The 23,208-nt window shown below is 38.1% G+C and overlaps 2 protein-coding genes across 12 annotated transcripts in view; one reads left to right on the forward strand and one right to left on the reverse strand.

The window, feature by feature from the left end:
- The window catches only part of LOC126355206 (rho-related BTB domain-containing protein 1), a 1,271,465-nt gene extending 1,262,906 nt beyond the window's left edge, over window positions 1-8,559 (forward strand). For all 11 annotated transcript variants that reach the window (XM_050005446.1, XM_050005447.1, XM_050005450.1 and 8 more), the window contains one exon: window positions 4,994-8,559. In XM_050005446.1, coding sequence (XP_049861403.1) covers window positions 4,994-5,174 — 181 coding nt within the window. In that variant the 3' untranslated portion in view covers window positions 5,175-8,559. The remainder of the gene's footprint in view (window positions 1-4,993) is intronic.
- A 253-nt stretch (window positions 8,560-8,812) lies between these two features.
- LOC126355208 (H/ACA ribonucleoprotein complex subunit 2-like protein) overlaps window positions 8,813-23,208 on the reverse strand; it is a 38,442-nt gene continuing 24,046 nt past the window's right edge. The window contains exon 3 of the mRNA XM_050005455.1: window positions 8,813-9,327. Coding sequence (XP_049861412.1) covers window positions 9,096-9,327 — 232 coding nt within the window. The 3' untranslated portion in view covers window positions 8,813-9,095. The remainder of the gene's footprint in view (window positions 9,328-23,208) is intronic.

Raw genomic sequence — 23,208 nt, forward strand, 5'->3', positions numbered from 1 at the left:
TGCCTGTGTTAACACCATGATATCAGCAACTACAAGTGAAATGGGCACATGACCATCAGCACAGGATGTTGGCGCAGTGACAGAGCATTGCATGGTCCGATGAATCCTAATATCTTCTTCATTATGCTAATGGAAGGGTGTGAATTCATTGTCTTCCAGGATAACAGCTTCTTGACACATGTATTGCAGGCTGGAGACAAGCAGGCGGTGGCTCCATTATGCTCTGGGAAGCCACCATGTGAGGATTCAAGGGTCAGTGTATAGTACACTGATTGCACACCACTTACAACCCTTCATGATGACCATGCTTCTCGATGGCAGTGGCATTTTTCAACAAGATAATGCGCCACATAATGAGGCCAGGAGTGTGATGGAGTGGTTCGAGGAACACAGTGGCAAGTTCCAGTTTAAGTGCTGCCCCCCCCCCCCCCCCCTCCCCCAACTCACCAGATATGAACCAACCGAACAGCTCTGGGATGCGATGGAACATGGTGTTGGAGCTCATTGCAGACCCCGTCCCCCTGGAATGTATGGGAATTAGGTGACTCATGCATGCAGATTTGGTGCCAACTCCCTCCAGCGATGTACCAACAACTCAATGCTTCCATTCCATGACAGGTTGTTACTGTTATCTGTACCAAAAATGGATATACTGGCTATTACATAGGTGGTCATAATGTTCTGGCTGATCAGTGTATACTTAGTGCGCAAAGCTTGCATCACCCATCCCAAGAGAGAGCAGTTTTAAACATGCTAATACATAAAGCTCAAACTATTTCTGGAGAGTACCTGCAGTGAGAGATCATATATCTGAAAAAGGTGTTTTGAATAACTACTGTAGTGAACAAGATATTAAATTAGCCATCTTTAAGAAATGAAAACACACAGATATTCAATCATCACAAGATGATCAGCTTATAGAACTTCTTCCCTTCTTCTGAGCTACTACAAATAATATAGACAAGAGTCCTGTGCAGACATGGTGCTCAACACATTTTCTGACCCCTCATGAAAATTAGAGCGCCACTGCACCCAACAGACAAAGACTATGTATCAGTGTTCCTGGAATTTATAAAATTCCATGTGAATGTGGTAAACAGTTACATTGGTCAGTCAATATGAATGATTTCGGAATGCTGCACAGAACAGCAACACCACATTAAATATCACGATTTCGACAAATCTGCTATTGCAGAACAAATATATGATTATGAAAGAATGGAAACTCCATGCAGGGTTATTGATTTTGGTCACAGCTGCCGGAGATGATTGTCGTGTGCATGAGATGTGCTTGCTTGTGTGATGAATTTGTGTGTTCCCTTTTCTGAAGAAGACTTTGACCGAGAGCTGAAACGTGTAAAGTCTTTTCGTTGTGTCTGTCTCAACTCAACGTGTCATTCTTACAGTGAATAACTAGCTTCCTTTTCCTTATATTGTAAACATACGACTATGTTTGATGAAATAGAAATTTTATGCCACATATCTACATATTGGATTCTGTCATCAAAGCAACTGTTGAGGTCAGAATGTGCAACAGTTTTAATCAGGACAGTGGCTATACCCTTCATGGTGCATGTAAATGAGTGCTTGATGCTGAAAGGCATCAGAGAAATGAGCCAAGTTATCCGCCATCCAATGAAATCAGCATCACTATCAATGCTACTCCATAGAGAGATAACTTCTGACAATGATGACAGAGGTAGCTGTCTAAAGCTTTGAGATTACACACAAATCTGATGTGGCAAGAAATCTGTGATGCATTTATCCAGTCCTTGTCAGTTATTGCACAAGATTTCCATCATAATTTACATACAGAAGTTTTTGACAGAGTAAGTCTTTAAGAAGTGCTAGGACTTGTTCCTCATGGTCAAGCCACTACACAACAAGTACTGAACACAAGGAAAGAAAATGTAATATTTTTTCCAGTTGAACACATGACACTGATTTTTGTGTAGCAGTGGAAGAAGTTTTAATGGAGTGATGAATCATGGTACATGTTATGGGTCTTAGATGGGCATGTGTAGGCCTGGAAGATCTCAGGTGAATGGTATCTATGAGTGAAGAGTGGTCAAGGTGATGTGATAGTAAAATGAATGAAGATAAAACACTTCAGACAAGGGCATGCTCTCCTACAGTTTGCAATTGGACCTATCTTGAATCAACACTTTACAAAACAAGATTTACTGCACTACTTGGTATACAACTTTATGTATTATACCCAATGCTTTCTTACAAAATGTGGGTCATAGGACATTACTGCATACAGTATTTTTGTTTTAAAATTCAATGCTGGATCACCTCGTCAAGAGTTTTAGTGGAGGCTAGCTGTGAATCTATCAAAGAGCTGCTGCTTTTGCAGTAATATAGTTCTGTTTAAAATATGGTATGTTGTGTACTTAATGTAAGTTCATGCATATGGATACACAATTTGTAGAAATATTATGGTCTAATTTACAAGCGATGCTCTAGAACAGGGCCCAAACATGGAGTCATACTCCACTAATCATTGCAGTTGTTGGAAGATGTCAACATGGTGCACCTTTAGCTTATTCACTTATACGTGCCTCAACCCACTGTAAGGTTGACATGATGCACTTTATTTTAGTAGATGGTTCAAAAGACAGCAGTGGCAAGGACTTTGGTGGAGAGGGGAGGGGGGGATTAAAGTTTTCAGGCAATTCAGGCGATGTCTAATTTTCTTAATGTATGTATGTAGTTCTTGGACAACACAGGTTAATCAGCTAAAAGCAACACACATTAGAAAATAGCAACTAGCAGCAGTCAAGAAAATAGATTGATCCTCAGAGCAGAAGCTTCAAATCTTATATCACATTAACTTAAGTTTATAATAAATTTAAGAGAATCATTACATGCAAATAAATTTAAGATAATTATTATATGCACTTAAGGTGATTTTCAGCTTTAGAAACACATACTTTTAGTCATAAAGTACATAAAACTACATGTGTTGAACTTCTTGGATCCTGGTGATTGCAAGACTACACTGGAACCAGCGCATTGCTCAACTTCCGCAGCTGTGCATATGAGTAAATGAATTAAAATTAGATATATTTGTCATGTTGAAGATGCAGTAATTGTGTCATCACAGAGTCAAATCGTGCAGGCCCAGGACATTTCACAGAATATCAACTCAAGGATCTACTTTGATTTGAGTAAATCTGTGACCATTTCATCAACTACAAGATGACACAGATTGTATATAATTGGTGTACAGTGCAGAAAATCTGCAGAGTAAACAAAATGAACGACACTACAACTAGTAAGTTGTCCATTGCAAGAAGGCGTAACTCTCAAAATTCTGAGAAAGTATGTTTCAAGTCTAGTTGAGAAACATTAATTTCTCTCATGTACATAAACAATAGTAGTACATACATACATAGTGACCATCCGATCTAGTTTTATCTACTGATCCCGAGACATAAAAACCATTGTACACAACTTCTCCGCTGACGGCATGCTACTGAAAATGATACAAGATTATACTAGTAGATTATATGTACCAATCTGTCCATCAACAGCACATTGCTGGGGATCTATATGTGAAAGCAAAGCAGTAGATTACCCCATCACATCTGAGTTGAATCACTGACTTTATGAATATTAGTAGCTCCTAAGACCACCTTAGTGCTAATTGAACACATGTACAATAATCTAAAATGGGATATGCCTGTGTGGCTGTAGCTTCAACTAGATTCAATGAGTTACGTGTAGTTATTAAGTGTACAAGACCCTAATGGCTCCTTGACACTGCAGTCCTTCAGTGAGAATGTACCACCAACATAATGGCATAGAGATATCTGTAATCTTATCGGGGAATCTCTAATTGTACTTCAGATGAACCCAAATATTTTTGCCTTTTATCATAACACAGGATACACTTCAGGGGTAACACAGCCAATCTGCAATGAAATACTTACCTGTACTGTTGAGGATAAGAATGTGTCAAGTTTATATCCACATATCATACAGCATCTCTTACTGGGTGTAGTCTTTTTACTCACTTGTTGCACACAATAAAAGTTAATACAGGCTAGACTTTAATTACTATGACAAAGACAATTTGGATACAAATTAGTGCTCTTCTCGTGTGTTCTCTAATAAATTACCACAGTCTTAGGCTTAAGAGAAGATAGCAATAAAATTCAAAATGAAGATGCACAATTCCTTTCCACATTTAGTAAGAGTGAGAGTGTCCCAGAGATATTTAAAAGTCTCTAATGAATGACACTACAAATAATAAGTTGTCCATTGTGTGAAGGCTTAACTCTCAAAATTATGAGAAAATACATTCCAAGTGTAGTTGAGAAACTCCCATGTACATAAACAATAGAAAAAATGATAAGACAATAGTAACATGCAGAAATGGAAAAGCAGCACCAAGAAAATAACATAACAAGAGATGATACAAAACACTCAAAAGATAACAAGGGAAAAAAATAAAACAGGTAAATGTAAAAGAATGGCAGAAAAAATAGGAGAGGAAGTAGTCAACAGGAAAAACTGCCCTGCATTCCAGGCCAAATGGAGCCATGTACCATGTAGAACAAGTTCCCACCTACGTGACACCTATGGACTGTTCTTTGTGCAACTTACAAAACTAATCGGGATTTCAAACCTTGTCTGTTGTCAATTTTTTTTTCTCTCAACCTGTTCACTCTTTGACTCTTGAGTCCTTTCCTTCCTTAACAGTTTCATTTCTTTCAAACCTTTCCTTTCTTTTGTCACTGGAAGGCAGCATAATTATCTTGGGGCAAACTGATGTTACATTATACATGATACTGCTATATCAACTGCATGTATGGAATCACAAGATAACACAGCAGGCTTTATCAAAAACTATTCATATTTAAGTTTGTACACCTTAAACATTAGTATGTGTACAATAATTTTGTACAAGAGTTTTGGTAGTGTAGTGTTAGATATTAGTGACTTGTGGCTAAATTTTAATTACTCGTATTGAAATTATGTGCAGGTACTTGAAAGATTATGATTACTACCAGAAGTGTGTGGCTGAGCGTGAGAGGGAGGAAAAACCATCTCTGAAGAGGAGCCGACATAATTCAGGTGGCTGCTTGTGCTTCACTGGGGGGAAAGCTCGTCGCGACACATCTAGGAGTGGCGCTGCATCCGATATTAGGCATGCAACTGTATGACAGTGCTGCTCCGGGTGTGGGGGTCGCCCCCTGGCCCTTGCTCTCGGATTTTCAGCCTTTGTGTGTGCAGTGGTCACAACATTCACATTACTTGTGCAGTTTTGGTAGATTCTTTGCTTCAGTGGACATAAATTGTTGTTACTGATTACCAGTGGCATAAACATTTGTGTGGTAATCTTTCTTTTAAAACAGTGAGTACATTCTGTGGAGACCAAGAAAAATTAGCAAATCATTCTATACTTACTGTAACAGAAACTGAAGATTCACATTTTACTGAAAGTGTGAATAAAAGGACTGCAAGTGCTTTGTAATGCATCAGTGCATACATCACACACAGTGGTCTTGCACTTTAATATGACTGATGAAAAGTGACAACCAAAGAGAAAAATATAAATTCTGGAAATATTGTGACATCCTGTGAGTGAGTGAATGTGTGTGTGTGTGTGTGTGTGTGTGTGAGAGAGAGAGAGAGAGAGAGAGAGAGAGAGAGAGAGAGAGAGAGAGAGAGAACTTAAGCAAGTGTATGTGTGATTCAGGTACAGAGCAGTGCATTTAGTATTTAGATGCATTTTGTGACAACTTTTATAATAAAAATCAATGAAAGAATGATAAAAGTGTTCTTTACAGGGAACTTCATAGTAGCTACAATAGCAGTCAAAATAGTAATTACTTCTGTCATTACAAATTACTTATTATTTCTGCTCGAGCGAGAAAATGTTTTATGTGCATTGTTCAATTTAGTCTGCTTTGATCAGTGCAGATTACTCGCAATTCATAACCTACAAGAGTGTTAAAATTGTTAGTCATAAAAAAATCTCTCTTCTAACATTAACTTAATGCCTGGTACTATTCTCAGCATTACTTACCTGAAAATTTAGGCCTATTCTGTACTGTTCAGTATAATCTGATGAATCACACAGGGTATGGTCTTGATGTGGTTGTTACAATTCAATCTTAAGTGCATAGTAATTCCGAATATTTTATTTCACATTAATCAACATGGTAACGACATTAAATCAAGGAACTTTATTTCTCCTTTTTTCATGAGTCCTTCATTTTTGTCATGGACACAACATTAAAAAAAAAAATGAAAAGATTTGTTATGTTTCATTGTAATTTTTATACTCCTATGTGCATGGCATAGCACAGATATGATAACTTCACATTTTATTCTTTTTAATCAAAAATCAAATGCATTAGTGTCACTAATTAACAAATGTTTTTGAATATGTAAATGGGAAAAAGTAGCTCTGCTGCACCAATACAGCATAATACAAGTCTCATTTACAGAAAGGTCTGGCTGATTTGAAAATGCTGCACTTACGGCAGTTGTATTGCATTGAAATGGTACACCAACGTGTCTATTTTGTGTTACAATGTATACAGTGAATATCGTCAGTATTCTGAGCAGTCAGAAGAAATGTAGGGTTGAAATAATGTTTCCCTGTTGCTTTTGTATAGTTTTTCTTAATCTCACTTCACATGCTATGGCACGCATGCCTTGCTCTGCATCTCAGGCAGTCTTTCTGTATTATGGACACTAATTAATAAACATTTGATTACCAATACTGTGTAAGTCATGAATGTTCATCACTTTCAAGCTGCATTTTTACGGAAAGTTTGCACTGTGATAAAATCTGTAAAATATTTTTGTGCTACAAAAAAATTGTTGTATCTTTGTTCTTATATACTGCTCAAGAGCTTAAAAGAATTATGGAGTTATTTTGAAGTAGTCTTCAAATTAACTCCCATTTTTCAGGAAAACTGGCAGTAATCCAGACTTAAGTTTAGTTCATAGTTGACGGAAAAGGAGATTTCAAAGCCCTAATCTGCATAATTTTAGTTTTAAAGGATGAAAGCTCTCTTTTTCTTAGTCATGTATTCAAATCGACATGTTCTGTTTTCCAAATATTCCTTGCTATTGTACATAACTGAACAGTTTTTTATACTAATAATTGTTCATAGAATGAATGGAAGCTGGAAGTTGTCAGTAGCATATTGTGTATGTGATCAGCTGAATTTGGTGTATGCAGGACACGTGAATATCAAATGTAAATGCTTACCTAGAGCAGATATGCCTACCACATGCAAACCCTGCCATGCCTAAACTTTTCTGCAGGCACAAATAACATAATGAAATGAATTCAAGCACACTGTTGTAATTGAATATATTTCCCAGAACACACTAAATATTTTGGTATTATGTGTAGCCCCTGTTATATGAAATGTTCACTTCTTGTCCTTTTCTATTTTCACCAGTCAAGTACACACACACTAGTACTCAGTAATATGTGTTTGTAGGAATAGGCAATATACTGCTACTAGAGCTGGTAAGTAAAGTGAGAATATTTTACTAGGGGTGAAAACAAGCACTTTTGTACATATCGACATTTTACAGAAATGTCAATATCCATTCCTGGCAGTATTCTCAAAGCAAACTAACAAAGGCTGAATGTTGTCACAATAAGTTATTAGCTATATGAACCTCTTTAAAAAAGCTTAGGTTCTCTCACATCAGTGGTTACTGATTTGGCTGATGGCTACAAACCAATAAATTAGGCACTTACTATAAAAGATGTTCATGAATATTTTCCCTTTTCTCTTTGGTTTGATGGTGTTATACTGATTATTCCCAAAAAAGAATGGAAATGAAAGAAAAAGGAGAAAAAAGACCCATTAAAAAAATACTGCAACACCACATATTTAATTACGTTTTCAGATCTGTTACTGATCTCCCATAGCTTTTGTACTTAGGAAACTGCACCACTTATTTTTTACGTTTACTGATGTGACTTAAGAAAATTAAAAGAATGGCCACTTTGTATAATATGTTTTCAATTTAAAGTCAGCTAACATACTTGTCATTCCTCCAAAAGTGGAGTAAGTAGGCTTTATGCAGCAAATAATCCTCCATGAAGGTTACTGCAATTTCACAATAGTTTCTTCACAAAATTCAAATAGTTACATCTACTTATGCATTGCCAGTTTACATCATCATGGCACATAGTTGTTCTGTAATAATCTTTGGCAGTTAAATAGCTGCTTGTAAAGCCTAATAATTGGACTCTTTTTCTGAATTTGATGGACCAAATTATTTGCAGCAAAAGGAAAAGTGCAGTGGTTAATACTAGAAACAGATTTACAATAAATGCTTTGAAATATTCATTGTTTGCTGGAAATAAGTTGCTTCCAGAAGGTAACATCTGGACTGAATTTTGATCTCATTACAAGCGCCAAAGCAGTGTGCCATCCATTTGCTCACATTCCATACATAATGTTGTTGGTCAATAACTGAAGTATTACCTTCATTTTGAAACAATTAATGAAATTTAACAATACTGAGATACACTAGCTGTTTTGTGATATGAAAATAGCTGTTAAACTGAGAATTAAAAAATCTGTACAAAAGCTGTAAAGAAATGTATATTTTGCATAAACCTTTTAACCAACTTAGCTAAATTAGAAAATTTTCAAATGGAAAATTAATGTCTGTGTTAATTTCATGAGTATTGTAACAATGTTTGGTAACCATTACTCTTATGTTATGCAGGGTATCTCAATATCAACAAAATAAAGTCAAATGGCAATGCCTAATTTTTCTTCACCACACTGTAATGTTTTGAATCTTATATCCTCCGTTAAAAATTACTAGTTTATTTGATCATTGACTTATGCATTTATGATACATCAAAGTCAGTTTTTATTAATAATGCATTCACATTCATGAACAAAGATTTCTCACTTTACCAAAGCAATGTCACAGTCAAGTTGTGTGCAATAGTTCATATTAAATGCATTAAATATTTTTTTGAAAAATGCATAGTCATTTACAGTAACTGTTCCCAGTACCCCCACATTTATTCTCTCTAATGAGATCGGAGATTTCTTCAATAATTATTCACCGACAAAATACAAAAGCATTTAAATTGGGTAAGTCAATGTCTTTAGTTCTTTTGTTAATTCATCAAAAGTATCTTTATATTCTTGATGTTCACGCACCATCATGACAATACAGCTCCTTTTCACACCCATAGCTTGTCCAAGATCTTGACGCGATGGTGTATACACATATGGTATATTTCTATCCTCACAGACAACTGGAAGGTGGCACATTATGTCAATTGGTGTCACATCCCCTGCCAACACCACAATTCTGCAACATATTCAAGGACACAGTAGTATAAAATAAATATAACAAATCTTGAAACTACCAAGAAATGGGAGGGAGGGGAAGGGGATAAAGATTGCTGTATCTTAGAACTATTTTCTCTGATATTTCAAAATGGGAAAAATTATAATAGAATAGTAATTTACAAACAAAAAATGCAGCAAACTATATTACAGAAAAACTGACATAGTTTACATGTAGATTAATCTCAATATATAAGCACTGATAGCTCAAAGACAAAAACACATTCCACATATATATGCTTTGTGAAACTATATTTTTACAGTCAACAGTATGAAACCACAAGCAAACTATTGTTTCAACAAGTGAGTGAGTTACAAATATGGTCTGGTGCCAAGTGAATCACTAGTTCATAAAGAGATAAGGAACCCTGAGCTCTATTTATCCACTGATGCTTGTATGTAAACTGCCAAGCATCTAAACAACAAGCACTTTTGAACACAATGGAAAGCAATATATTAGGATCATTCCATGTCAATTCAACCAATTAGAGAAAATGTTCCAGTTGATAGTCTCAGATTTGACCAAAATTTAGCACACCATTGCTACCAAAGTGTGGAATACTCATGTACAAAAATTTAAGTTCTCTGCCAATTAGTTACAGAATTATGACTTGTGAAAGAAGGTGGCGTGACCCGGAAATTGCAACCCGCATCTGGCAAGCTATCTTCAGACCCAACTTCAGGTCTTAATAACTTTGGAACTATTGCATACAGTCCAGTGAAATTTATACAACACAGTAACATCCACTTAGAGAACACACTCTATGAATCAAAACACCAACAACATACGAGATGCATTCAAGTTCAAAGGCTTCCGATTTTTTTCTAATTAACTACTCACCCGAAATCGATGAAACTGGAGTTACTTCTCGACGTAATCGCCCTGCAGACATACACATTTTTCACAATGCAGACGCCATGATTCCATGGCAACGGCAGAAGCTTCTTTAGGAGTCTGTTTTGACCACTGGAAAATCGCTGAGGCAATAGCAGCACAGCTGGTGAATGTGCGGCCACGGAGTGTGTGTTTCATTGTTGGAAAAAGTCACTAGGAGCCAGGTCAGGTGAGTAGGGAGCATGAGGAATCACTTCAAAGTTGTTATCATGAAGAAACTGTTGCGTAATGTTAGCTCAATGTGCGGGTGCGTTGTCTTGGTGAAACAGTACACGCGCAGCCCTTCCCGGACATTTTTGTTGCAGTGCAGGAAGGAATTTGTTCTTCAAAATATTTTCGTAGGATGCCCCTGTTACCGTAGTGCCCTTTGGAACGCAATGGGTAAGGATTATGCCCTCACTGTCCCAGAACATGGACACCATCATTTTTTCAGCACTGGCGGTTACCCGAAATTTTTTTGGTGGCGGTGAATCTGTGTGTTTTCATTGAGCTGACTGGTGCTTTGTTTCTGGATTGAAAAATGGCATCCACATCTCATCCATTGTCACAACCGACGAAAAGAAAGTCCCATTCATGCTGTCGTCGTCAACATTGCTTGGCAACATGCCACACGGGCAGCCGTGTGGTCGTCCATCAGCATTCGTGGCACCCACCTGGATGACACTTTTCGCATTTTCAGGTCGTCATGCAGGACTGTGTGTTCTACAGTCATTCGGCGATCCCCCAAAACAATTCTCTCCACTTTCTTGATCATGTGGTCAGACCGACTTGTGCGAGCCCGAGGTTGTTTCATGTACTTTCGACACATCCATAACTCCGTCACCACATGTCTCCTTCAACTGTCGACGAATTTCAATTGGTTTCACACCACACAAATTCAGAAAACGAATGATTGCACACTGTTGAAGTAAGGAAAACGTCACTATTTTAAGTATTTAAAACAGTTCTCATTCTCGCCGCTGGCGGTAAAATTCCATCTGCCATATGGTGCTGCCATCTCTGGGACGTATTGACAATGAATGCGGCCTCATTTTAAAACAATGCGCATGTTTCTATCTCTTTCCAGTCCGGGGAAAAAAAACGAAGGCCTTAGAACTTGAATGCACCTCGTATTTCTGAGGGAAAATAAAAAATTCCAAAATCTGATTTAAAAAATGTAATATGTTAAAATGTACATATTGTAGGTGCTCTCTATGCCAAATTTAATTCACTCAAAAAGGGTATAAATTTTTTGTGGTAAGCTTAATGTGGCCTAAATACACACAGAACTCATCTTGCCCATATCAGTCACACAAACGGAGTTACATGCACACGAAAATACAAAAATTTGAAAAAAAAATACCTGAAAAACATGGATTTTCTAACTATGGTAGCACAAAAAGGACAAGTGATACCAAAGCTAAATTTCAAACACTGCATAAGTAGACCATAATATAATATGTAGCAAAATTTCAACTTGTTATTGCAAGGCATTTGTGTACAATAAAAGTTGACAGAGATGTGTTTGGTTATGTTTCTTTTAACACAATTTAGCAAGTAATAGTGATGATGCAGACAGCTTGTTTCAGATAACGCTGCAGCAATTGTTGGGAACCATTAGGCAACAGCAAGTTAAACAATGATAGTTTTCAGGAACAGAATGAGTCATTGTTAAGCAGGAACAACAAAGGAAACAAGCAACAATTACAGGTTACTCATGTTTTTAAGATTCTAGTTCAGACTGGCCAGTACTGTTGTGGAAAGTCAGTATGGAGGCAGAAGAGTGTACTAGTGGTGCTTTTGTTCAAACAAGTTGCAGTATTGGTAGAGCACAAGCATCTGAATGTCATAAAACAACAGATGGAACAAAATGTGGCATTCACTTTGTACTGTATGATCTGGATGAATCGGACCAAGATTTGTTGCTATGGAGATCCGGGATACATCCTGTGGGCACAAGAAGTACAGTTCCAGGAAACTTTAGTGTTTGTTATCATCATATAAAAGTGTTTCTGGATAAGTATTCTTTCCAACAAAGTAATTGTTTTGATCTGTTTCAGATTCATAAGAAGAAAGTGAAGTGTAGCCTCAGAGAAATTGATATAAAATCAGTATTGAAAGTGAATCAGTGCATGGGACTTAACATGAAACCAGGGCAAACGTTATGTTCCAGGTGTGTTACACTTCTAAAAAATGAAGAATATTCTGATAATTTATATGACAGTGACGAAGAGTATCAGCCACCTACAACCACAGCGCATGAGCAATTAAATACTTCAGCGACTGCTCTTGGCTTGTCTCCCATGAAGACACACAAAGTTGGGAAAAGAGACAGGCCCAGCTATGGTAGCAGAAAACTACAAGAAGCTCAAATGGAATTAAAACACAAAATAGCTGACACACTAATGGTGGAAGAGGAAGAACTATCTGCTCCAAAGGAACATAAATCATGACAGAAATGCCCTGATTTGGACAAAATTATGTATGATTTGAAAGAAAAATGTGCCATGTCCACACACCAGAAAAAGTAGCTATTCTTAACCTTGCACCTTCCAGCTGGGCTATTGACTACACTGCAAAGGTATTCAATGTTTCTACATATACGGGAAAGCAAGCTAGGAAAGTAAATGCAACCCATGGGGTGCTTCCACAGGAGTGCTCCGGGTAATTGATTGAGTTCAGAAATAAAGGTGCTAATGTCGGAGTTTTATGAAAGTAATAACTACAGCCGAATAATGCCTGGAAAAAAAAGACTACGTAACGGTGAAAATGGGAAATGTACACGTACAGATGAAAAAAAGATTGTTGCTATGCAACATATCAGAATTCAAAGAAACGTATCCCAATACCGAAGTAGGTTTATCATCTTTTTTCAATCTTCGGCCAAAATGGATTGTACCTGTAAGTGCAAGGGGCACACACAATGTTTGTGTATGTGAGACCCCCCAAAATGCTAAGCTGATGTTTGCTGCTATAAAGGATTCTGGTCTGGATTACAAAAACGTGAAAAGTGTCCTGGTAAGACAAATCTTACAGAACACATGAATAACAAACTGTATGGTGAACTCCTTATGGATAACGATGAACTTGTTTCTTATAAACAATGGACACACATGGGTCGTACAAGTCTTGAAACAAAGCAAAGTACAGTGGAAGATTTTGTTGAAATGTGTTGTGAAAAACTGGACAAACTGACCACACACAGCTTCACAGCAACAGCACAATCGGCTTATCTCCAGTTTTGTAAGGATAATTTGAAAGAAAATGAAATTATAGTAATACTACACTTTTATGAAAATTACGCATTTATAGTTCCAGATGCCACCCAAGGATATAATTGGGACAACAGTCAAGCAATTCTCCAGCCAATTGTGATTTACCATAGAGGTGAATCAGGTGATGTGTCTGTCATGAACCTGTGCGCTTTTAGTGACTGTTTAATTCATGATGCCATTGCAGTTCATGCCCAAATTCGCACTGTCATGGCATATGTGAAAAACAAGCTGCCTCACATACATTTTGCAAAATACTTCAGTGATGGGGCAGCTAGTCAGTACAAAACTGTAAAAATCTCAAAAATGTATGCATGCATTACCATGATTTTCAGATTCACGCAGAATGGAATTTTTTCACAACAAGTCATGGTAAAAATGTTTGTGATGGTATTGGTGCGACCATTAAGCGCATGGCATCACAAGCTAGTCTGCAGCAACCTACAGAAGGTTACATTCTAACACCTCTTCAATTAATTACCTGGGTACAGAAAAATATCTCTGGCATACAATCATTCTATGTTTCAAAAGATGAGGTGAAATCAGTTGAAGAGTTGCTAAAAAGCACACTAGAACATGTTAAAACTGTTGCAGGCACAAGGAGCCATCATCACTTCTCTCCAGCGGACTCTGACAATGTGCCGATGAGCAGACTGTTCAGTTATAACTATAGGTTCATGCACAACATGTGTCTTCACAGTGTGTCTGACAGGATTCAGAAGCAAAAGCAGCAACATACAATAAGGTTGCTATGTTTTTGCTGTTTATGATGACAAATGGTACTTAGGATGTGTTGCAGAGTGCTGTGAATGAGAAGGTGATGTAGGCCTATTTGTGAACTTCATGGCACCAGCAGGACCAGCAAGATCATTTCATTGGCCACATTTGGAAGACAAGTGTTGGACTCCTTTTGAACATATTCTTATGACAGTTCCAGTTCCTACCACAGAGTCAGGAAGACAGTACAATTTGCCGCTCAATGTACAGAGTACAGTAGCTAAAGTGTGGGAGAACTTCTGTTCGAAGCACAACCGATTGGTTTTTAGCAGTAAACATTAATGATAGGTTGTGTTAATCTGTCTATTTGTTTTAGCTTAGTCTTTAAACAGTTGTGGGAGAGGATAATAAGAGACAGAACAGTTTACAATATGTTTTTACAAAATTGTGTTGTGGAACAATGGCCACATCAACAAATACATCTGTCAATTTCCATTGTACACAAATGTCTTGCAATAACATGCTGAAATTTTAAGATATATATCATGGTGGTCTACTCATGCAGGGTGTGAAATTTGGCTTGGATATTACTTGTCCCTTTTGTGCTACCACACTTTGAAAATCCGTGTCTATCAGGTAATTTTTTAAATTTTTGTATTTCCGTGTGCATGTAACTCAGTTTTTGTAACTGATATGGCATGATGAGTTCTGTGTGTGTTTATGCCTCATTAAGCTTACCACAAAAAAATGTATACCCTTTTGGAGTGAATTATATTTGGCACAGAGGGCACCTACAATATGTACCTTTTAACGTATTACATTTTTTAATCACATTTTGGAATTTTTTATTTTTCCTCAGAAATATGTTGTTGGTGTTTTGATTGATGGAGTGTGTTCTCTAATTGGATGTTACTGGGTTGTAAAAATTTCACTGGACTGTGTGCAGTAGTTCCAAAGTTATTATGACCTGAAGATGGGTCTGAAAATAGATTGCCAGATGCGGGTTGCAGTTTCCGGGTCACGCAACCTTCTTTCACAAGTCATAATTCTGGAACTAATTCGCAGGGGAATCTAATACTTTGCACACAAGTGAACTGACATGGAATGACCCATTATGCCAAAATTCTGCCCTAAGAAACGAGCCACCTACACAAAATACTTGGAATACATCATTACAACCATCTACTGACTTTCCAAACTTGTACATAACTTGCAAGAAGGGTGCTTTGTATTTACTTTAACAGGATTTTGAGGAGACAATATTAAAATCAGTTTCTAGCTGTCTGTGAACATCCTACAAGAAAGAAAGAGCATGGCAGGTAATTGCAGCTTTGTATTTTTGTGCTATGGTGGAACTTGCCTTATTTAACTGCCACCAAAACTGATGTCACATGAACAAACAGGTTTTCAAAGTAGTACATGGAATTAACACTGTGGGTGGCACCTTCAATTAAGATGGTGGGATGAACTTAATGGAATATAGCAATCAGCTTTTGCAATAGACTGAATTTTCACTCTGCAGTGGAGTGAGTGCGGATTTGAAACTTCCTGACAGCTTAAAGCCACGTCAGACCAGGTCTTGAACCCTGGATCTTTGCCAATGTGGGACAATGTTTTAATGTCTGAACTATCAAATAACAAACAACAACTTGCCTTCACAACTTTACTTCCACCAGAACCTCATCTCCCATCTTCCAAAACTTCTCAAAGATCCTAGGTTCAAGTCCTGGTCCACCAGAAACTTCTAATCTCGTTTCGCAATGTTCCACGAGGTCGATACAAAGCAATGGTGTAACTGACAGGGACGGATGTAAGGGTGTTTAAAACATTTGCAACACAGGTCTAAATTACTTTATAATAGGTGAGCAGAACTACTAAAACAAGGAGGTAAAAATCACTACAGACAGTTGGAATCCAAAGAAAACGATTAATTTACACATTTATTATTGGAAAATAAACAAAGAAAAATGTGCTTAAAAAATCATAACTTACACATATTTGTCACAAAATAGATACAAAGACTACAGAAAAAAAAAAACATACATAAAGGTGGTGGTGGGGGGGGGGGGGGGGGGGTGGAAGCATACATGGAAGCCGTATACACTGCTTACAAGTCTGTCTGTGGTTCAATGTCAGCAGACTGTACCTAATTACTACAGTGTCTATCTTTGCAGTAGAAGTTTTTCAGTTTACATGTAACTTAACCAAATTGTTTCACACAAAGCATTGAGCTGAAATGTCACCTTTTGTGCATGCAGGAAGGAAGGTTTGGGTTTAACATCCCATTGTAGATGAGGCCATTTAAGGTCATTTAGGATGGAGCACAAGCCTGCATCAGGAAAGGAAACTGACCTAATCAGGATGACCAGATATGGCTATAATTCCTATCCTCCTGAATGAAAGTGTAGTGTCTTATCACTACATCATTTTACTGGTCATGAATACAGAGACCAAATCCTAAACCTGATTGTTGATCTGTTAACTAAATAACAGAATTACCACGACACATTTTCTGGCAACTTTGGGTAGTTTTCAGGTGGTTAAATCATCTCCAGGCCATGTACTTATTTTATAATAATCCATACATGAGCAACATGTGTAGATTGGAAGTCTTTGTACTGGAGTAGTTGCCCAGATTACATAGGATTAGAAAATAAACAAACATGCAGATACTGTTCCATAAGTTTTGATCTAGCACCCTCCTGTGATGAAAAAATGTTTACAGAGGCCTGAACACTTACTCTCAATGAGTAGGAGAGGGCACAACAGTGTTGTACTATAATAATATTTTCTTGTGTCAGACTGAGAAACTCATATCACGTTACCTTGTTGTATGTCTTTTGGTGATCCTGCAGGACACACACACACAATTTTTGATGGAGCATTAATACAGATATAGACTAATGTGCAGTTATGGTGTTGGTGGCTCTTCTGCGGTGTGCTGATGTTTGCAATTCCTTGACACCGGTCATAGCCAATCAGGTGATAGTATATGGTAGCCAATGAGAATCATTAACTCTAATGATTTCTTTCAGAAGATACTAATTGATTACATTTGTTTTTTAATATGGAGAGTAGCAGAATAGATTTTATTGATTTAGTTACTATGAATTTGAAAGTTTGTTAATGGTTTTAGTATTTCATTGATGTGCCAACAGACTGACCTGTCATAAGCCCAAAGCCTAGTTTAGGTAGGAATGTGATAATTTGCTTGCAAGTTGGTGAAGTCAACAAATGTCAATACAAAAATACAATTCATAATAGACTGACGTTTAACATAGCCTAAGATATACATCTGTCATTGTAATAACCCCCATGTGCGTCTTTACTACTGATTTTGCCAAAAATTCAATTGATTTTAACCTAATCTAATTGAAGAAAATAACAGCTAATTTTATTTATGAAACATAGGAAATGAAGAATGAGCATTTTGATTGGCTACTGAGAACCAACTCACGATAAGTCATAGACAGTTCCAATTGTTCACCACATGAGTTATCACTAACATCAACATGCAGCAAAACTGCCGCCGACACCATACGTGCACTTTTACGTAGATATATGCTTATGAAACAACTAATCACATGGTGAAACTGAACTCTCTTCCAAGAGAGGAAACCACAAACGATGCATTTTTCATCTACCATTCCTCTGCCACTGTACTTGCAGCAGGAGAAAATATTTTTAGCAGGCTTAATGCTGTACTGTGGTGTTTCCTTCTGATAAGCTTTTCATGTCCACAGCAAAAGCTGGGAAGTTGCACTGCCATAAATGCTTATTTCACATGTGATATTTTCCTGATGACTTTCAGCTCCGGAATTATCTGATATTTTCTACTCTATTTAGTGTGAATACCCAGATCCAGGATGTGGAAAGATGTATACAGAATGCAGACAGAGATCTTGTTTCTTGGATTGATAATACCAAACATTACAAGTAACTGCAGCACACCTAAACATCTGGCGTTCAAAAGATTCAGTATAAATGGCCAATATACAAGAGGGATGTGAACCCCAATTACAAAATGTATGAGGGTGTTCAGGGAAGAATATTTACTGAGTATTTTGGTATAAGGGACCCATGATCGGTGGTGGCTCGTTACAGAATAATAATATGATTACAATTTAGTTGGTTTTCCCCCAATTACGTTTTTTTTCCCTTGAAAATACCTTCACAACAGTGAAAAAGCCTGTAATAAGCAAATACAACAATATACAATACAAAACACAGAGTAATTCAACAACCATCAGACGAAACATGTACACTTTAATGTCAGTTCAGTATAGCGTCACTGTGATGTTCTTTCATTGCAGTCAGTGAACCTATGAGTCTAATGTACAACTAACACTGAATGGAACACAAACCAAAGAACTGAATAGTAATGAATGCAAGTATTGTGAATGAATTGAATAAGTTTATTTGCAGTCAAAATAGTCAGTGCACTGTTGTGCAGATATTTTCAGTGTAATATGGATACATATGTAAATGGGAGCGAGAAATCAAACTAAATACAATTACTTATGTAGTCACTAGAGATCACATGTGCCTCATATTAAAATACTCAGAAAATAGTCCCGAACAACCTCTGAATTTTTTTGTCGGAGTTCAATTTCTCCCTGTATACGAGCATGAGTATTCTGGTTAGTGACGTCCCGTAGCCTTCTTATGGGCAGAATCAGCTGACACCCAGGTGACACCATCAATCCAATCCCAGGAAAAAGAAGTGAACTTGTCAGCAACATCAGGGCACCCTAGGTCATGGGGTGTATCGAAAGACAACACACACTGATCTGTATTTGCACACAGACAGCTGCCACCACCCTTCATAGAGGAATAGGGTACTTAAAACTCTAGTACATAGGGCGCGCACTATCTCTGACACAGAGAGTCTACCCCAGGAATTGGAACATCTGAGATCTGTATTTCGAAAAAAATGGGTACTCAGAGTGGCAGATCCAATGTGCTCTGCGCCCAACCACTGCATCACAACCTGTTGAGATGGATGAAGTCACGAGGGAGGAGGTAGGCACTGCATTCATTCCATACACAGGCGCACTCTCGGGGAAAATCTCCCGCATTCTGAAGAAACACCGGGTCGGAACTGAGTTTTGTCCTCCGAATAAAACTCGTGCACTGGTGGGGAGCGCCGAAGATGACCTCGGTTTGAGGAAGGCCGGCGTGTACCAGATTCCGTGTCAATGTGGCAAGTCGTATATTGGTCAGACGATGCGTACCGTCGAGGATCGATGCCGTGAACACCAGAGGCACACTCGACTGATGTATCCGAGCAAGTCGGCGGTCGCTGAACATTGTTTGTCGGAAAATCACGCTATGGAGTATGACCGCACGAGGATTCTGGTACAGACGTCGAGATACTGGGACAGCGTTGTTAGAGAGGCCATCGAAATTCGCACCAATGACGGCCTCATAAACCGTGACTGTGGCTATAATCTTAGCAAGGCTTGGGAACCAGCGATTGGGTTAACCAAGAGTAAATCGAGCAAACGCATAGTTGTGACGACCACGGCGGACAGAGCCATCACACTGACGTCATCTCAGACGCCGTCGCAATCTGTTCCACCGCGCTACCGTGGCACGGGGCGCGGACGGCGGAGGGAGCGCGCCGCGGGCGGAGGGTATTTAAATCGGCCACCGCCGCGACCGAACCCAGTTCCCCCTGAGCAGCCATAGCGTACGGATCTCCGTGCTGGCGCGTTCACAGGAGCTCAGTCTGTCAGTTCACCTGATGATGGCGACATGTTTGATCGCCGAAATATTGTGCCCATTGGACACTATAGACCGGCAGTACACCCGTGGATATTTTGATTATCAAATACGCCGGGAGAAACTCAAGAATCACATGTACATCTATTGTCATATTCTGCAAGCCACCTTATGGTTTGTGGAGGATGGTATTGTGTGCAATACGTGGAATGAAAAAAGTTAACAAGATTAGAATTTAACACCCCTTCATTAGAGAAGTAGCCCAACCTCAGCTTGGAGGAGGATAGGAAAGGTAATAGGAACTGTCCTTCCTCACGTACCAACATGGCATTCACCTTAACTGATTTAGGGAAATCACAGAAGACCAAAATCTGGGTGGCCGGTTGGAGATTTGAACTGACATCCCCCCCGAAATATGAATTCAATATTCTGTCACTGCACTACCTCACTCAAGTTATATGTCAGATGAAGGAAAAAGTCATGTGACTCTTCTTCAAACATGCAGTCTCCAAATTTTAACAGCAAGGCTCTCTGTGACGGATAAGGCTATTCTGCTAGCAGAGTTGGATGATCATGCTATGGCACTCTGACTGCATCAGCTTGTGACTAAACAGTAAACTTCTCTTTCCATTGTTTTCTGTCCCTTCATTACATCTACTTCATAAGGACCCACATTTAAAAACACTGTTTTAGTGCACAAGTTTGTAGCATTTTCCCACGAGTTTAATAAACATAATGAAGACTTTTATCAACAATAATATATCCTCCTTCACTATTTACACAGCCTGCCAAATGCTGGGGTAACTTTTTGATTCAGTAACTGTAGAGATCACATGGTTTTGAGGTGAAGGACACATCAATCCATGTTAAGAACACTTTTTCATCCAGAAAAGATCGGTGAAGGTTGTTCGACTGACATAAGGAAATTTGAGGACATCTGTGGAATGACTTCCCAAACAAACCCCGGTAAAACTTTTTTTGTCAGTCTAGCAGAACACGGGCAGGTGTAGTTTTGAAGTAGCATCTTTTCATTCACACAGTGTTCCTGGTCATTGTCCTTGGATTGCATCTGAAAGACATCTCAGTTGTTGATAATAAAGGTCAGCAGTGATGGTTACACCTTTGGGAAGCTATTTGGAGTACACCACACACAGTCGCTGTTCCACCAGATGCATAACATTATCCTTTGAGAATGTGCACAAGTCTCCATACAAGGTTTTTCTGCTTTGATTGAACTCAACCATTCCTTTCTTTTTATCCTTATGCTAGCACAAAGGCACCATTTCTCATCACCAGTAATGACACAGGATAGGAACCATCGGTGTTGTTCACAAGCCAATTGATTATGAGAACGTAGATATGCACTTATGGCCACTTATCGATTTTTGTGATTTTGGCTTAGAGCATGCAGTACCCATATACCCAATTTTTGGACCTTCTCCATCACATACAAATGTCGCATAATCGTGGAATGATCACAGTTCATCACAATTGCCAGTTCTTGAGTACATTGACATGGATCATTGTGGATTAATATGTTTAAACGATATTCATCAAACCCTGACAGTCTCCCTGAAAGTGGAGTCACTAATGCCAAAATGATCCTCCTTAAAATGAGAAAACCATTTTCTGGTCGTGCTCTGTCCAATGGAATTATCCCCACAAATGACATAAATGTTTCTGGCTACCTACACTGCTGTCATCCCTCTACTGAACTCGAGCAGAAGAATACGTCGGAAATGTTCCAATTTCTCCACTTGGCATTCCATTTTCTAGCATCTATGACTGCACTCACTCTCTCCAAATGACAAAATGTAAACTCCAATAGCAACACTGAACTAAACATAAAAAAAATGATAATTGATAAATAACCTCATAGCAACCGGATACAAATATGCAAAACAAAAATGCTACAAACTTATGCACCAACCTAAAAGTACTCAAGAATCAGTAAACGAGGGTTTTGTAACATACTTCCTTCATGGATGATACACATTTCCTTAGGATGCTTTAACTGAATCTTGGTGTGCTATCTGTTGTTCCTAGAACTAGTTTTGCATGGTCAACAGATGTTAACTTAGTCTGGACAAATATTCAAACTATTCTAAGGTTGTTGCTTGATATGAAATTGAACGCTAATATAACTTTTTGCCTATTTACATGCAATATATTACATTTATTTATAGTGAGAGTCAGCTGCCAGTTACATTACAGTTAGATCCGGTGTAGGTCATCTTGTAATCTCCTATAATGTTCTGGCATCTTCCATCCATACATCATCTGTAAGTAGCTTCACACAATATCACCAAGGATAGGAGAGCCCACCCTAGCCAAAGCAAAAAAAAAGATTTATTCCTCATTTCACCTGCAATTCTACTCAACTACAAACGATCATGTAGCTCAAAAATGAGATTATAAATCACAGGGGAACAGACCATTGACCTCAGACATGCAGATCCTCAAGACATGATTACATGATGTTGACTTGAAATTCAAGTGGGTTTTCCCATTCAGAGATGACATGTACATACTGTTAAAGTGTGGCCATTATATAATACATTATATGGCAAAGTTGATTAAGTATGGACTAGCTTATCTTTCAGTTTTTCAAATCTCACACACTAACTAAAATTTATTCCAACGTTTGCATTAAAAATTAATATTAACCCTTCCCATTTTTAGAACAGCTTTTTGGCACAATCTCCAAGGACATTATTGTTAACAATTAGTTACTTAAAAGTTGTTTAGGGATGGTTGAGCAGTAATATGGTATGCAGGAGCTGGGTTACAAAGGATGTTCACTATGTTTGTTGTAGCACAAGGAACTGCTGCCTAACAAAGTAGCTACTCACCAGCCTTGGCACTGAGCCTAGAAACAGGACTTGTGACAAATGGTACAACAGCCATATTACTTCTCTTTTGGAACATTCAATCTAGTATCTTCAGATATGCTGGATATATGGATCAGAATACCATGCATTCACAATCAATTTCGATATTAAAAAAAGGATAGATGAAAGTATCGCCTGTCTACTCCCATGACATAACTACTACATTTAAAATAGTGTTTAAGCTTTCATCTCCACCAGGCACGGCACTCAGGTTTTTTAAATCTTTAACTCATTCTCCATTCGTGTGGTCTTCACATCAATGACAGGTATGATGCAGCGCTCTAACTAATCTATCCTGTACAAGCCTCCTCACCATTGCATAACTACTGCAATCTATATCTGTTTGAAGCTCAGTGCTGTAGTAA

Source organism: Schistocerca gregaria, chromosome 3 (genome assembly GCF_023897955.1).
Source record: "Schistocerca gregaria isolate iqSchGreg1 chromosome 3, iqSchGreg1.2, whole genome shotgun sequence".
Classification (NCBI taxonomy): Eukaryota; Metazoa; Arthropoda; class Insecta; order Orthoptera; family Acrididae; genus Schistocerca; species Schistocerca gregaria.